The sequence below is a fragment of the Triticum dicoccoides genome, chromosome 1A (assembly GCF_002162155.2).
Source record: "Triticum dicoccoides isolate Atlit2015 ecotype Zavitan chromosome 1A, WEW_v2.0, whole genome shotgun sequence".
In the NCBI taxonomy this organism is placed as follows: Eukaryota; Viridiplantae; Streptophyta; class Magnoliopsida; order Poales; family Poaceae; genus Triticum; species Triticum dicoccoides.
In genome coordinates this window covers 513,171,868-513,185,881 of record NC_041380.1, presented here as the reverse complement: position 1 = coordinate 513,185,881, position 14,014 = coordinate 513,171,868, and the positions used below count along the sequence as shown (strand labels likewise).

At 48.0% G+C, this 14,014-nt stretch overlaps 2 protein-coding genes across 2 annotated transcripts; one reads left to right on the top strand and one right to left on the bottom strand.

The window, feature by feature from the left end:
- The first annotated feature begins 1,317 nt into the window (after positions 1–1,317).
- Positions 1,318–7,576, top strand: LOC119284534 (histone H3-like). The gene is made up of 7 exons (XM_037563663.1): positions 1,318–1,539; positions 1,670–1,695; positions 1,790–1,829; positions 2,346–2,473; positions 2,570–2,644; positions 3,403–3,478; positions 7,186–7,576. Exons 1-7 carry the CDS (start codon positions 1,446–1,448, stop codon positions 7,236–7,238), a joined length of 492 nt encoding a protein of 163 aa, XP_037419560.1. The 5' UTR covers positions 1,318–1,445; the 3' UTR covers positions 7,239–7,576.
- A 304-nt stretch (positions 7,577–7,880) lies between these two features.
- LOC119284526 (ABSCISIC ACID-INSENSITIVE 5-like protein 2) lies at positions 7,881–12,060 on the bottom strand. The gene is made up of 4 exons (XM_037563651.1): positions 11,733–12,060; positions 10,614–11,613; positions 10,024–10,095; positions 7,881–8,203 (listed from the first exon to the last, which is right to left on the bottom strand). Exons 1-4 carry the CDS (start codon positions 12,056–12,058, stop codon positions 8,123–8,125), a joined length of 1,479 nt encoding a protein of 492 aa, XP_037419548.1. The 5' UTR covers positions 12,059–12,060; the 3' UTR covers positions 7,881–8,122.
- Positions 12,061–14,014: the final 1,954 nt, after the last annotated feature.

Sequence of the window (14,014 nt, the reverse complement as noted above, 5' to 3'; positions counted from 1 at the left end):
TTCACCTCGTTTTTCTGATCAACTTTCATGTAGAAAACTTTTTCATCGGAGCTACGATTGAATTTATATGAATTTTCGAAGTTTAAACAATATCATGAAATTCTTGGGTTTTATTTAATTCGAAAAATACTAGGCAGAAAAGGGCTAGGTGCACCCGGTGTAGTGCACTAGAGGTGCACCAGTGAGGCTGACCAGTGGGTCCAGCCAACTGCTGACTCAATGGTTGACTCTCCATGGTTGACCAGCCAACTGGCCGGTGGGACGCGCGTGTCAGCGACCTTTCTTTTTTTTCCTTTTTTAATAGCATTTTATTTAATTTTTAACCGTCCGGGTTAACTGGGCAGCGGGCCCATTGTCAGCGTCACCCGGGGGAGGGGGTGGAAGGGTAGTTATCAACGCCATTAGCGGCTAATGACGATGCCACGTCAGCGTCATCGTCGAAATTAACTCCAAAGGTACCGATCCAAAAAACCAGCCAGGTAAGGTCCAAGAAAGACGCACGAGCAACTCGACACGCGCACGCACAACTTGGCAGACGCCGCCACACAAGCGAATGAAACAACACACGCATGACGAGGGCAACGTGCGGCATACGGGACAGACCTGCGCAAGCCCAGGGCCATGCGCCATGGACCCCGGGGACGCCGGCTCGGTGAGGAACGCCCGGGCCCGATCGAGCGCGGGGAGGATGCTAGGCAAGCATCGACGCAAGGCGCGCACGAGCGAGAATGACTACTCCAGCATCCTTTATACGAGTAACTACATAATCGTGCGTACATAAATATTCCAGTAGATTAGCAGGTGATTACCAGCCCATATTAATGCGGGTACGTAAAATACATATCTTATTTGGTAAACATTTATTGACTTACCAAATAAAAGAATAAATTTTATTTGGTAAGTAAATACTAATAGGCAGGGCAATGAGGTGGTTGTTAGGGTAAACCGATGGAGAAAAGTAGAACTGGGAGAAAATAAAATCAAAACAGATAAAACAAAATGTAGGGAATGTAGGTAAGGTTGGACGATATACGAGTGAAAAGTAAATTTTTTAATTGGCTTTTATTTATTAGCTTTTGGACATGTGTGAAACTTGTGCCGAACGCGAGGCACTGTTCCAACGGTAACACTAGACGAATCGGGAGGGGGAAAAAATGGGGAGGAAATGTGGCAAGTTGCATCGCGTGTCTCCGGGAACCGCTCCGCCCCCACCCCGCCCCCCACCGGCGCCCGGGGCCCACGCGCCCAACGTTCGACTCGCCTCGCGCTAGTAGTAGTAACCGCTCCTCCCGCACCGCACCCCACCACCACCCGCTTTTCTCTCCAGCGGAAGCCCACGCGCCGCAGTAAAACAAACAATCGGCAGGGTTCGCCAAAAAAAGGAAACTCCTCCCTCCCTCCTCCCCCGCGCCGACCCGCCGCCGTCGACAGCGCGCCCCGACGCGATGGCCCGCACCAAGCACCCGGCCGTCAGGAAGACCAAGGCGCCGCCCAAGAAGCAGCTCGGGCCCCGCCCCGCGCAGCGGCGGCAGGAGACAGGTCAGCCCTTCCCTCTTTCCTCCCCCCGTCTCCCGCCTCTCGAGCGAACGCCGTCGCCATTTCGTCGCGAGAGATGGACGGACGGACGCCCCACGCATGACGCTAATGTGCTCTTCCTCTCCCTTTGCAGATGGCGCGGGCACGTCGGCGACACCGGTGCGCGGGACCTTCCCGGGTCGCTTCCTTTTCGTTTCGTCTTGTTTTCTGTTTTTTGGTCTGACTTGCTCGTCACCTGTTCGACGGAATGCAGAGGCGAGCCGGGCGGGCGGCGGCCCCAGGGGGGGCTCAAGGTGCGGCCTTCTTTGCGCTTTTCGGTTTTCCGCCGCGTGTTTAGGGCCATTTCCGTCTTGTTTGGGGGTGCGCGGGGCGGGGGCTTGTTTTTTTTCCTCCCCCCTTCGTTGTTGCGCACATTGCTCGGGAATGCTGCCAGGAGCGGTTGCGGTTCTTCTTTGACCCTTCGGGAGGGCTGGATCGGCAGTTTCTTCGCTTCCTTGCTCCAGATTTTAGTTCATCTTGTACCAGTACAGTAGCAAGATGATGGATGGGGGCTTGTTTTTTCTTTCTCCTTCCTTGTTCCGGACATTTCTCTGGAGCGACTTTTATGCATTTCCCAGTATTGTCCTTTGTCCTTAGAGGGTAGTGGATCGGCAGTTTTCTTCGCCTCATTGGTCCAGATTTTAGTTTATCTTGTACGGTACCAAGATGATGGATGTGGCACAAAGTTCTCAGTTTGGGGGTTGCGCTCTTCCGGGCAGTTGTTATTTTGGTCTGTGATGACTAACTCGTATCTATTCTTGTGGGAGCAGGGGCAACTGGGCAACCCAAGCAGAGGAAGCCACACCGGTTCAGGCCAGGCACGGTGGCACTGCGGGAGATCAGGAGGTATCAGAAGTCGGTCGACTTTCTCATCCCGTTTGCACCATTTGTCCGTCTGGTGGGTACCTCTGTCTGTCATATCCTCTCGCTCTCTCTACAAACGATCTGCAGTGCAGAGTGTAATTGGAATATTTTGTTCCTGACAAATTTGCAGATCAAGGAGGTCACCGACTTCTTCTGTCCTGAAATCAGCCGCTGGACTCCCCAAGCGCTCGTCGCGATTCAAGAGGTCAGTGCTAAAACCTGGCATGTACTATTAGATCTGATGGTTTGATTAGAGTACTACAATGCAGATGAATTCAATATCCGAAAACCATGAACTGTGGGGTAGATACATGTATCGCCTTAATTCATGGTTTCTGAATGCTCTGCTATTAATTCAGTTTGATATATTTATTTAGCAGCATGGTATTGTTTTGGTGGCTGGTAAATCAAAACTGAAATGTGATTACGAGCAAAACGGTATCGATTGTCGATCCTGTGTGTTTGTGCACATCTGGTTGTTTGGTCAAGATGTGTTTGTGCACATCTTGCAACATGATCCTGCCCACACACTCAAAACTGACTATTGGTTAGGTTCCATTTGTCTTATGGAATTTAGGGTGTAACTGAGAGGTGAGCAAGTGGTAGTAACGTTCAATTTTGATTCAGGATGAGGATATTGTGATCCAGAAAATTGCATGTTATGGTTATGTGTCCAAACGCCAAATGATTATGTCTATATCCAGTACTTTAGAACCAGTACAACAACAAAAAGTACTTTAGAACCAGTCAAGTTTATTGTGCATTTATACAAGAGTGTTGTTTGCACAATAGACTTGCTTTAGTCGTCTCTTGCCAGAAATGCCTTCTTCTGCACAACGAGCAAAAATAACATAAAGTTGACTATACTCAGTGTGGCCTAAGAAATGAGTTGTACTTTTTAGTCACTGGCCTGTGTATTTGCTTTGAATTGACACATAATTCCCTTTTCCTTTCCCTCTGCAGGCTGCAGAGTATCACCTCGTCGACGTATTTGAAAGGGCAAATCACTGTGCCATCCATGCAAAGCGTGTTACCGTCAGTAAGTTCTCACTGAATGAAAACTCCCTTTCTTTTACAATATTGCGCAGAAGGAAACATGCCAGTTATGAAAGAGTTTCAATTACAGGATCACCTTTGCTTTCATTTGATGTGATATCTAGTTTTGATGTTGTTTCAAGGTTCAAGAATTCTAATGATAAATGATAGGATCCACAATTGTTATATCTCTGCAGCTCCTCGTATCTGTTGTCCACGAACAAACATATCAAACAATTCATTAAAAAGATGAAGAAGTCAAACAAACAGTATATGTGCACTGCATATTAGATATCAAACCTGGTTACTATACGACTGATCTGGCCTGACCCCCGCGTCGCCTCTCCCTGGCGGCACGGGGGGAACCACTCCGGCGCCGCCACCTTCCCTCCTCCCTCCACCCCCCCACCTCGCCGCCGCCTGAGGAGTTCGCCGGCGAAGCCCGGTCTGGCTCCAGGGAGGGTGGCGGCGGGGCATCTCTCTGCGAGGCGTGAGGGCGCATCTCGTGCGCGGGCGCGGCGAGCTTGGGCGGGATCGCGGGCGCGGCTCTAGCTCGGGCTGGTGAGGCTCCGGCGGTCCGAGGGGTGTCGCGGCGCGGCGGGGGTCTCGCTCCGGCGCGGGCGGTCCGAGGGGGCGCGGGATCTGGCGCTCCAGCAGGGGCGCCGTCAAGGGGAGGCGCGGATGCGTGCGGGCGGGCGTCTCGCGCGGTGCGTGCGTTGTGTGCGGCGCAAGTCGGGCGCGTGGGCGGGAGGTGGTTCGGCTCGGGAGGCGCCGGGCAGGGAAGCTCGTCAGGAGGGCTCGTCAGGCAGGCGTGACGCGGGGCGGCGGCCGCGGGCTGGAAGCCATGGCGTTTTGGCCATGGTGTCGTGTGCGCTCGCTTCTCATTCGCAGCTTGAGGTGCTGCTGCTGAGGGTGGTGCGCGGTGAAGCTTGGTGGTCGGCGTTGGAGAGTGCAAGGCGCAACAGGAACGGCTCCAATGATCTCCACGCTTCTGGGTGGATCAGATCTGCGGCCCTCCATAGGGGTGTGTTCCGGGCGAAAGCCTTGACCCGACTTTGTCGGTGCCGTCGACGGCGGCGCTTTCGGGCGTCGTTTCCCTCCTTGGAGGCGTCGTTGTGGAACTCATCTTCTTCTATGTGGGGCTCGGGCTCTTCGGGTGAAAACCTAAGCTCCAGATTTTCCGGAGCGGGCGATGGCGGCGTCTTCGTCGTTTCCCTCTTGGGGGCGTTGCTTGGGAGAGTTAGCTTGTGCTTGGTGCGTTTGGTTTTCTCCTACGTCGGGTTTGGTGGATGCCGGGGCAGCGGCCCCGGACGGCTGATGAACGCCGAGGCGGCGGCCTCGGAAAGTGATGCGCGGTGCGGCTCCATGGGGCGGGGCGGTGGCTCGGCCTTCACTTGGGTGGCAATCTTGGGCCACTTGGGTGGCAGGCTTGTCGGTCCGGTCGACGCGTTCCAGAGGGGGCGGTCTGACTTTGCGTCGGGGCGGCGGCCCCGGATGTGGTGCGACGTTCGTGGTCTGCGAGCGGTTGCCTTGAGCAGCGTGGGCTGCGGGCAGCTGGGTCGCGCGGCGTTGCTGCTCGAGCGGAGCGGTGGTACGTCGGGGCGGCGGCCCCGGAAGGTGATGCCGGTTGATTGCGCTGGGCGTGACGGAGCGGTGGATGTCGGGGCGGCGGCCCCGAGAAAATCACTGTGGCGTCCAGACTTTTGTGGCAACGATGATGGTGGGAGCGATGTCGGCGACGCGGCAATGGTTGCGATAGTCGGCTCTTCTCCGGCGTGTCCACGATATTGCCTCGGTTTGTTTGTTGCTGTGGAGTCGAAGCTGCGGCGGCGAGGCCCTGTGGTATACGATGACTGGTTCCAGGTGTCCTTTCGGCGATCTTCCGTGGCGCCAGCCGTGCCTGGTTTCGTTCTTCTGAGTTCTCCGTCAGAATCGGAGCTGCGTTGTCTGTCCGCAGGTCGACATGTTGTCGAGAAGGGTGGGCTTTGCCCTGTGTGTTTCAGTCTATGCGAGTGGGCTTGGCCCTTGTTGTTCTGGTTTTTGCCCGGTTTTCCATAATTAACTGGGCAATTCTCTTCTGCTTAATTAATAGATGAGGCAATCTTTGCCTCCGTTTCAAAAAAAAACCTGGTTACTATAGCAGGAAATTCAGGGTTGATTACTTTATTTCTTATCTGAAGGATAAACATTGTATCAAATCAGAATTTTATTTGTAAGTTACATTTTTTTTACTTATAAAACTTGGAAACTGTTTTACTGTGACAAATAGATGCCACTAGAATCATGATCACATCGTGGCTGTTGCTATTCTAACAAATAAATGCTCCTGAACAAATGGGAACTATATATGAAGATGTATGGACAGTGGCGGAGCTTGAACGAAAAAGTTGGGCGGGCCAAACTTAAGAAGAGCACATTTTTTTCCAAATTCTGACTCATAAGGACATATTACAAAGACCCATGTCATAAGATTGAGCTAGCAGATATGTACATATATAATATATATGTACCAAAGTACAGTTCAACCATGAGTCACTATTGAATTAGCTAATACAAAAGTGCCGAGACATTAGACATGGACTTGCTCATATAGAAATCAACTCTCCAATCATTCTTGCAATAAAATCTGCAATGACATCTTTGTGGGCTGTAGTTCTCTAAAATTCCACCCTCTATGTGAACTAACAAGTTATTAGCCAGGTTCTCATCTTCCATCTTATTGCACAATCTTGTCTTAATGATCCTCAACTTCAGTTATGTAATCTCTATGTGAACCAATCATTCTTGCAATAAAATCTGCAATGACATCTTTGTGGGCTGTAGTTCTCTAAAATTCCACCCTCTATGTGAACTAACAAGTTATTAGCCAGGTTCTCATCTTCCATCTTATTGCACAATCTTGTCTTAATGATCCTCAACTTCAGTTATGTAATCTCTTTTTCTTTTAAAAACTAAATCAATTCTTTTTAAGTCTGATTTTCCTTCCCCATGACTACCTATGTTGAAATTTGCATAAGATCAAATCATTAGGCTATTATTTATCACTAGCAGGACTAATCACTAGGTGTACACAAATGAGAAAAATAAGGCTATTGCTTATCAAATTTAGAATTTGGGGGAACTTTTTTACCTGTGAAGTGTACGTGTGGCAAGGGGCCAAATCATGGGGGCGCTAGCGATAGAATATAGAAAGAGAAGGGGCTGGCCCAGGTCATGCCCCAGACTTGGAGACTTGGAGATGGAGGAGAACAACTGCAGGAATGGATCGCCGGCAGCACGCACGGCACGCTGGATTCCGGCGGATCATGGGCGGCGGAAGGGAGCAGGGCAGGGGCGAGGCGAGATCCAGGCGGGCGTCGCCGCGGAGGTTGCTCCGAGAGACGGAGGGCGGCGCGCTCCGGTGGACCGTGTTCCCTGTCCACGACGGCGGCGTGGCTACATGAGTATGAGACTGAGGGCATGAGCAATTGGGGAAGCCATGCGTGAGCCTGTGCGTGCAGCGTGCGTGAGTCGAGGAGACGACGGCCGATGGGGGATAGCCTGTGCGTGCTGGGCTTAGTGGGCTGGGCTAAGACGATTAGTAGTAAAATATTTTTTTGTCAAATTCCTGGGCGGGCCATGGCCCAGGTCTGCCCCTACATAGCTCCGCCCCTGTGTATGGACCAGCATGTTCCTGTTAACCTGACCTTTTTCCTTTTTTTGCTGCTGCAGTGCAAAAGGACATACAGCTTGCAAGGCGTATCGGCGGGAGGAGGCTTTGGTGATACTTCTGGAAGACGTTTTCTGCATCATAAAAGGGGGAAAGACTCTGGTGATACTAATGGGAGATGTTTTATGTATTGGGGGTGCAAAGGCAGTGTTCATAGTGGTCCAATATGTTTGACTGTGTCGTTAGAAAGTATTGTAGGTGTATCTTCATTTAGTTAGCTTTGTCTTCGAAGTTGATCTGATTCGTTACATGTTTGGGATCATTCGACTTCTTCATTCAGGCATTGTTCCATTTGAATTGATTGTGGATATGGGATTTTAAATGACTTGGAATCGGTTGTGGATTTTCCACATTATTGAAGGAGCGAACCAGAATTGCGCGCAAGCGTTTTCATGCATGTTTTGTTTGTGATCAGCGCCTTTGCAGTTCTTCGCAGTTCTAATGATGCAGTACAACTGCTGTCACACACCGCACCATTTCTTCGATAATGATGCAGTACAACTGCCATCACACACTGCGGCATTGATGGATCAACAATGACGATCAAACTTCACGCTGATTTCAAGACTCGTATAGGAATTGGCTGTCAAATTCTCACCCAGATATCTCAGCTAAAACAGCAACGAAAAGACACTTTCTTTGGGCGGCCCCACATACATGACCAATATGATGAGATAGAGACGGACATAACTTATCATGTACAAAGAAGGAGCTCTGATAAAATTAAAACATGTACCTGGCAGATTTACACACACTGACAAAGCCTCGGAACAGACAGATCATCTGGGACATGCTAAGGGCCGCCTAGGGCTGCTACTCATCTACAAACTCTGAACCACCGGGCTGGGACAAGCTACAACACCTCAGGCTACCAACTGTTTCTACCACAACCACGTTAACCATATGAGCGGTGTAATTCTACAAAATTTACTATCGACGTCAAACAGGGGCAGAACTTGTTCTCCGGAGTTGATACTTGGGTTCTGGGGGAGGCGCGGAGGTTATCATCATGTCCAACTCCTGAAATTATCATGAAATGGAAGGCGTCAGACATGACATCAATATAACATAATATGAAATGGAAGGCGTCAGAAATGACATCAATATAACATAATATAAGCTACTTGGCATCCAAAAGAAGTGTGGGGATATTGTTTAGAGAGGGAGTGCTTAGCATCCAAAAGAAGTGTGAGGATATTGTTTGCTGAATTGAAGAACAAGAGTCAATTACATCATGCTGACAAAAAAATATTTATAGCGACAAAGTAATGACCAATGAAATCTCAGTATCATTGTGTTTGGCAAAAAAAGAACAGGACTACAAATATTGCTAGATATGATTAATATCACCAGCATCATCTTTAGGTGATGTGGTCTTAACAGATAAATGGCAGGCACCCATTGCAAGGACCAAATGGAATTGCACTCTCTGTGGTTTTCTTTTACCCGGTGCTCTGTTGCTTCACGTGTGATTATGATTTAGTGAGTACAAAGTCTAATGTATTCATTTCCAATGTTGATCTGTTTGTTAAGTGTGGTTCCTGTCAATGTTCATGATATGTGTTTATTTTACTTTCATGAAGGACTGCAATCTGTTGGGTAACTCCAGGTTTGTCAATTGTATAAAGAACTGGGTTTTCATTTTTAGATTGTACGGAGGACTACAGGGAAGCAATTCTATTACACTGCTAACTCGCCAAGTATAGAGCCATGATTCATTGATTCAAACAAAAGTTCATCAAGATAACCTATCTATATATTCAATTCTCAGCAGCAACTTAGTTTTGATCAACCAAAGCAAATGCCGTAAGGGCGCCAAGCATCTTACTGAATTGCTACACTGTAGAGAAGGGCAATAAAGTTCTATGAATTAATGCTGCAGTTCTTCGTACAAACTGCTTATTAGGAATAGCATGTAGTGCTGAAATCACTCGCATTGTTAACTAATAAGAACTACTAAGAAGCAACCGAAACAATAGAGTACAACATATGTGCTTGCAACTATATATCTTATATAGACAAACCCCACTACAAGTCATTAAATAGCAGTTTTTCTGCTTCCATATCATTAAAATTGTTGTAGCCATGCACATATCAAGTTCACAATGCAAAACATCGACATGCTTAGCCTAACTACATCGGTCAATACATTCAGTAGGGTATATTCAATTAAATAAGATGCTCGAGAACTTCATAAGAGTTTCCTCTAAATTCGAATGACCAGCTGCTTATATCTCCAAAAATTACTAAGTTCAAGCTAACAAAAACTAGCTCCATTCAGTTGGTTTATATACATTATGGTATGTTTGGCCTTGTAAAAAAGTGTAGCACAAAGTCAATGCCAAAACTTAGTTAGTGTAAGCAAGAAAAATAACTTTGAGACTCCACTTTCATTACATAGCCTCCAATAGATATTTGAACATAAAAAACAAACAATGAGATCACTGCATCTGTCTGTCAGCCTGGTAACTAACATAGTTTTCTCAACAATACTGGACAAAAAAAAGTAGCAATGATCATATGGGGTTCAGCAGTGACAATATAGATACAGGTCTGCAAATCATACTAAATGAGTTGTGTGGGTGGTCGTACTATGGAATTAACTAACATGATCACATCAGTATAGTGCACTTATTACACATGATATTATTGAGCCCAAGTAAAAAAGAAGTTGAACGATCGACTAGTGTGAAACAAAATAGCTTACTACCTGAATAAAAACATTGTTACAATAACTTGGGTTCACTACAATGCATAGTGGAATGCTGTAGTTAAATATCCCCTCCACCAAAAAGAAGGGGCGAAAAGTAACAGTGTTACAGTAACAGAAGACAAAGTACCTTCTGCTTCTTCAACCTCTCGTTCTCCTCTTCTAGACGAGACACCTTGTTTTCAAGCTCATTAGTATAAGCCTGCCAAGTAGAATGCAATAGGTTATTGCTATATTTTTATTAATATAGTAGAGTGACATGGAATGAGAATAACTCAATAGGCTACTCCACTGGCATAGTCGATTCTTTTTACTCTGCATATAAGTTTAGTCTGAAGTCAAACTTTGTAAATTTTGACCAACTTTATAGGAAACAAATATCAACATTCGCAATACAAAATCAATATCATTAGATGCATCATGAAATTAATTTTCATACTGTATAACTTTAGTATTGTAGATGTTGATATTTTTTATATAAATTTGCTCAAACTTTATGAAGTTTGACTTCAAACAAATCTTATATGCGAAGTAAAAGAAACGGAAGGGAGTACCTAATGATACTCTTGCAATTTGAGACTAAAAAATGTAATACAAATACTTAAATCGATACATTCAACAATAACTTTTCACAAAGTTTTGATGCTGCAATCATAACATTATAACAGGGCATAAACAATGCGTAGGAAAACAGGAATAGACAGGACAATAGCTGTAGACCTGCTTCCTCGCTCTGGACCGTGCAGCTGATTCCCTGTTTTTTATCATTCTCTTCTGCCTTCTTTCTACGACTTTATCAGTTACACCATCTGAGGCACCACGCTTGCGCCTAGGTGTCTGAGGATCAGAAAGCGCATCGAGCATTGGTGACGTAATCTGGCCATCCGGGTAAATTGGTTCCATGATAGCACCTGTAGCAACAGACAATGGCTGAGGACCCAAATGACTTGCCATGAAAGGACCTGCCATGCGTGGATGCTGGGGCTCCAGGTACTGCTGTAACCAATGCGCTCCGGGGTTCAAATTGGGCGCAGCAGCCTCAATTACACTGCTCCCAACCGCACCCATGTTAGCTGGCAAGTCAATCGGATCCTTCAAATGCCCTTCAGCGACAACTCCAGCTTTCACCAGGAAATCCTCAAGTGTCATCTCCCCAAAGGTCGGCTGCCTCTCCCGCCTCCGCCGACTACCCTCCTCGCCACTTCTCTTCGGCGAATCCTGGATGCCCTTCCACACCTCGTCCACCGTCTTCTTGCTCAGGTCCGGAGGCATGGTGATGCTCCCCTGGCGAAGCAGGCCCGGGGCCGGCTCAGACTGGCCGGCGACGCCGCCGACAGGATCCACGCCATCAGGAAACACACTCTTGAGCAGCTCGTCGAGGTTCATACTAAGCAAAGGCTCTGTCAGCTGGCTCTGCACCTCATCGAGGGTAAGGCTGTACAGGGAACCTTGCCTCGCCAGGCCCTGCTGCGCCTGCCCGCGCTGCCCTGGGCCGGCATAGCCGCCGCCGCCACCGCCTCCTGCCTGCGACTGCGACGCCATTGCCTGAATCATGAACCGGCGGTCTCTTGGACTGGTCGCCCCTATGGGGACAAACACCTCGGGAACAACGGTGCCCAAAGCAGCCCCCTTTCCACCGGCAAAGACCCGGTCACAAGTCGCCGAACCGCAGATCCACGAGACGGCGCACTGCGGCAGCACGCGCCGGCGAACGACCCTCCTATGAGACAGTAGCATGTTTGCATCAGACAGAATCGCACACCCGTTCATGAACAGAGTGGCATGGGAAGGAAAACACGAGCACAGATGGGACGAGCGCGCAAGGAACGTTAACCCAACCTCGACTTGTCTTCCGGAGACGACGGCGACCAGCGGATTGGAGGCAAGTCCGGCGACCGGATCTCCGCCGCTCCGACCTCCCAGCTGGAGTCCGCGCCGAATTGAACGGGGCACCCGCGCGATTCCCGCCCGCCTGGCGCCGGATCAAGGCCCCGCGCGGCGGTCAGAGCTGGCTGAGGCTGAGGCTGGCGCCTGCCATTGGGGAAGGGAGGAGGAGGCGACGGCGGAGGCAGCCACGGTGGGAGTGGAAGTGGAGGAGAAGGAAGAAACTGACGGGAGGGCCCTGATGCGAAACCGTGGGCGACGGGGGGCAATGGGCCCACCATAGGACGGAAATGGGCCTGGGTGTTTACGCACCCCCGCCTATCGGATAAAAAGTGCCGGATCCGGAGCGTGTCGGGTGCCAGTTTGAGCTTCCAACAAAGAAAACATTAACGATGCAAAGTGAGGTTTTTTTTGTCGATGCAAATGGAGCTGCTAGTACGATGTCGATGGGCTAAGAGCATCTCCAGCGGCAACTTGTAATTTTCCTTCCACTTACGTCCACGAGTAGAAGGTGATCAGTCCGCAGACACGGATGCGGAAAACCGTCATTCAACCATAATAACCGCATACATTTCAAACTTTTTTTCAACAAATTGGATGAAATTCGTGATTAGATTTCATATAAATATGGGGATTTCTATTTTTGTGCCCTCAGTTACTTAGTATTCCTTAATTTTGCCCCATTCAGCTAGTGTCCCTCACTTCTGCTCTCCATCACTCGTCCCACACTCAAAAATATCCAAAACGGAGTGATTCCGTCGGGTCAATGTAGGTGTCCGTTACCTGGCGCATATACTGACGCATGGGGCATCCAGGACTCACGTGTAATAGTGAAATATATAGACATGTAGGACACCTCGGGGCCTGTATGTCAGTGTCTGGTTTATTTGCAAAACGAAGGGTGAAATATAATGCCGTTAATGGGGGTCGAACACAGGAGCAACAATTGAATAGGCATCGTGCGAGCCATCTCAGCCGTGTGCGTCTGTGTCCTTATGGGCAGACCCTCGGCTATGACTTGATATTTTCTACGTTACACAAGGGCTCACGAATCAGTGACCCTGAAAAGATAGACCACGGCAGTGAAAAATACAGTAGATTTAGAGGTTCATATAAGATTAATAATGACCCGAGCGATCAAAAAAAGATTAATAATGACCCACAGGTATAGATTGTAGTCTTTTCGATAAATAAGAGTATTGAACCCAACGAGGAGCATAAGAAAATAACAAACGGTTTTCTGCAAGGTATTCTCTGCAAGTACTAAAAGTAGTGGTAACAGATAGTTTTGTAGCAAGATAATTCGTAACAAGTAGCAAGTAACAGTAGTAACAAAGGGCAGCAAGGTAGTTCAATCCTTTTTATAGCAAAGGACAAGCCTGAAAGTTCTCTTATACAGAGTAGTAAGCAAAGCGTTCTCGAGGACACATGAGTATAGGTTCATACTAATCAAATGTACAAGTAACTGACCCTTATCAAGCTTTACACACATAGTGTTTTGATCTAAGATTGCAATTCTTCCATGTTTCCGCAGTAGCATATTGTTCCATGGAGCTAGGGTCCAAAATAGGAATCAACAAGTGTTTCCACGACTCTACCGCCCAGCCAATCCTGTTCCACTGAATCCCCTCCCTTTTTCATGGCCACATATCTTTATGGCTAAGGAGTGGGAAATCTTTCTCCTGTTACACAAATCAAATGTTTCATTTGGGAAAAGCCACCTCTTTCTCCACAAACAATGCCTTTGTCATTTGATCAAGTTTTTATCTGTTTGATAGGAACAACTTTGCTAAATATTGAGAACTCTCGGATAGAGTATTAGAATGAAAATATCATTAATTATATAAGGAAGAACCCAGGGTTCTAGCACATCTCCATTCCTAAGTCATGCAGGCCTCTTCACGACTCAAAGGAGAGTCCCATCCGAACATGTATAAAAATGATGAAAGGTGGCTTTGCCACTGAGGGAGTCCTGGATTATGGGGTCCTCGGGTGGGCTGTGTGATATGGGTAGGACTGATGGGTGGTGAAGATATAAGGTAGAAGGCCTTCCCCCATGTCCGGATGGGACTCTCCTTTGAGTGGATGGCAAGATTGGCGTCTGGGTGTATAGTTTCCTTCCTCTGTAAACCGACTCTGTACAACCCTAGGCCCCTCGGTATCTATATAAACTATAGGGTTTAGTCCGTAGAGGCTATCGGAATTCATATAGGCTAGACAGCTAGGGTTTAGCCATT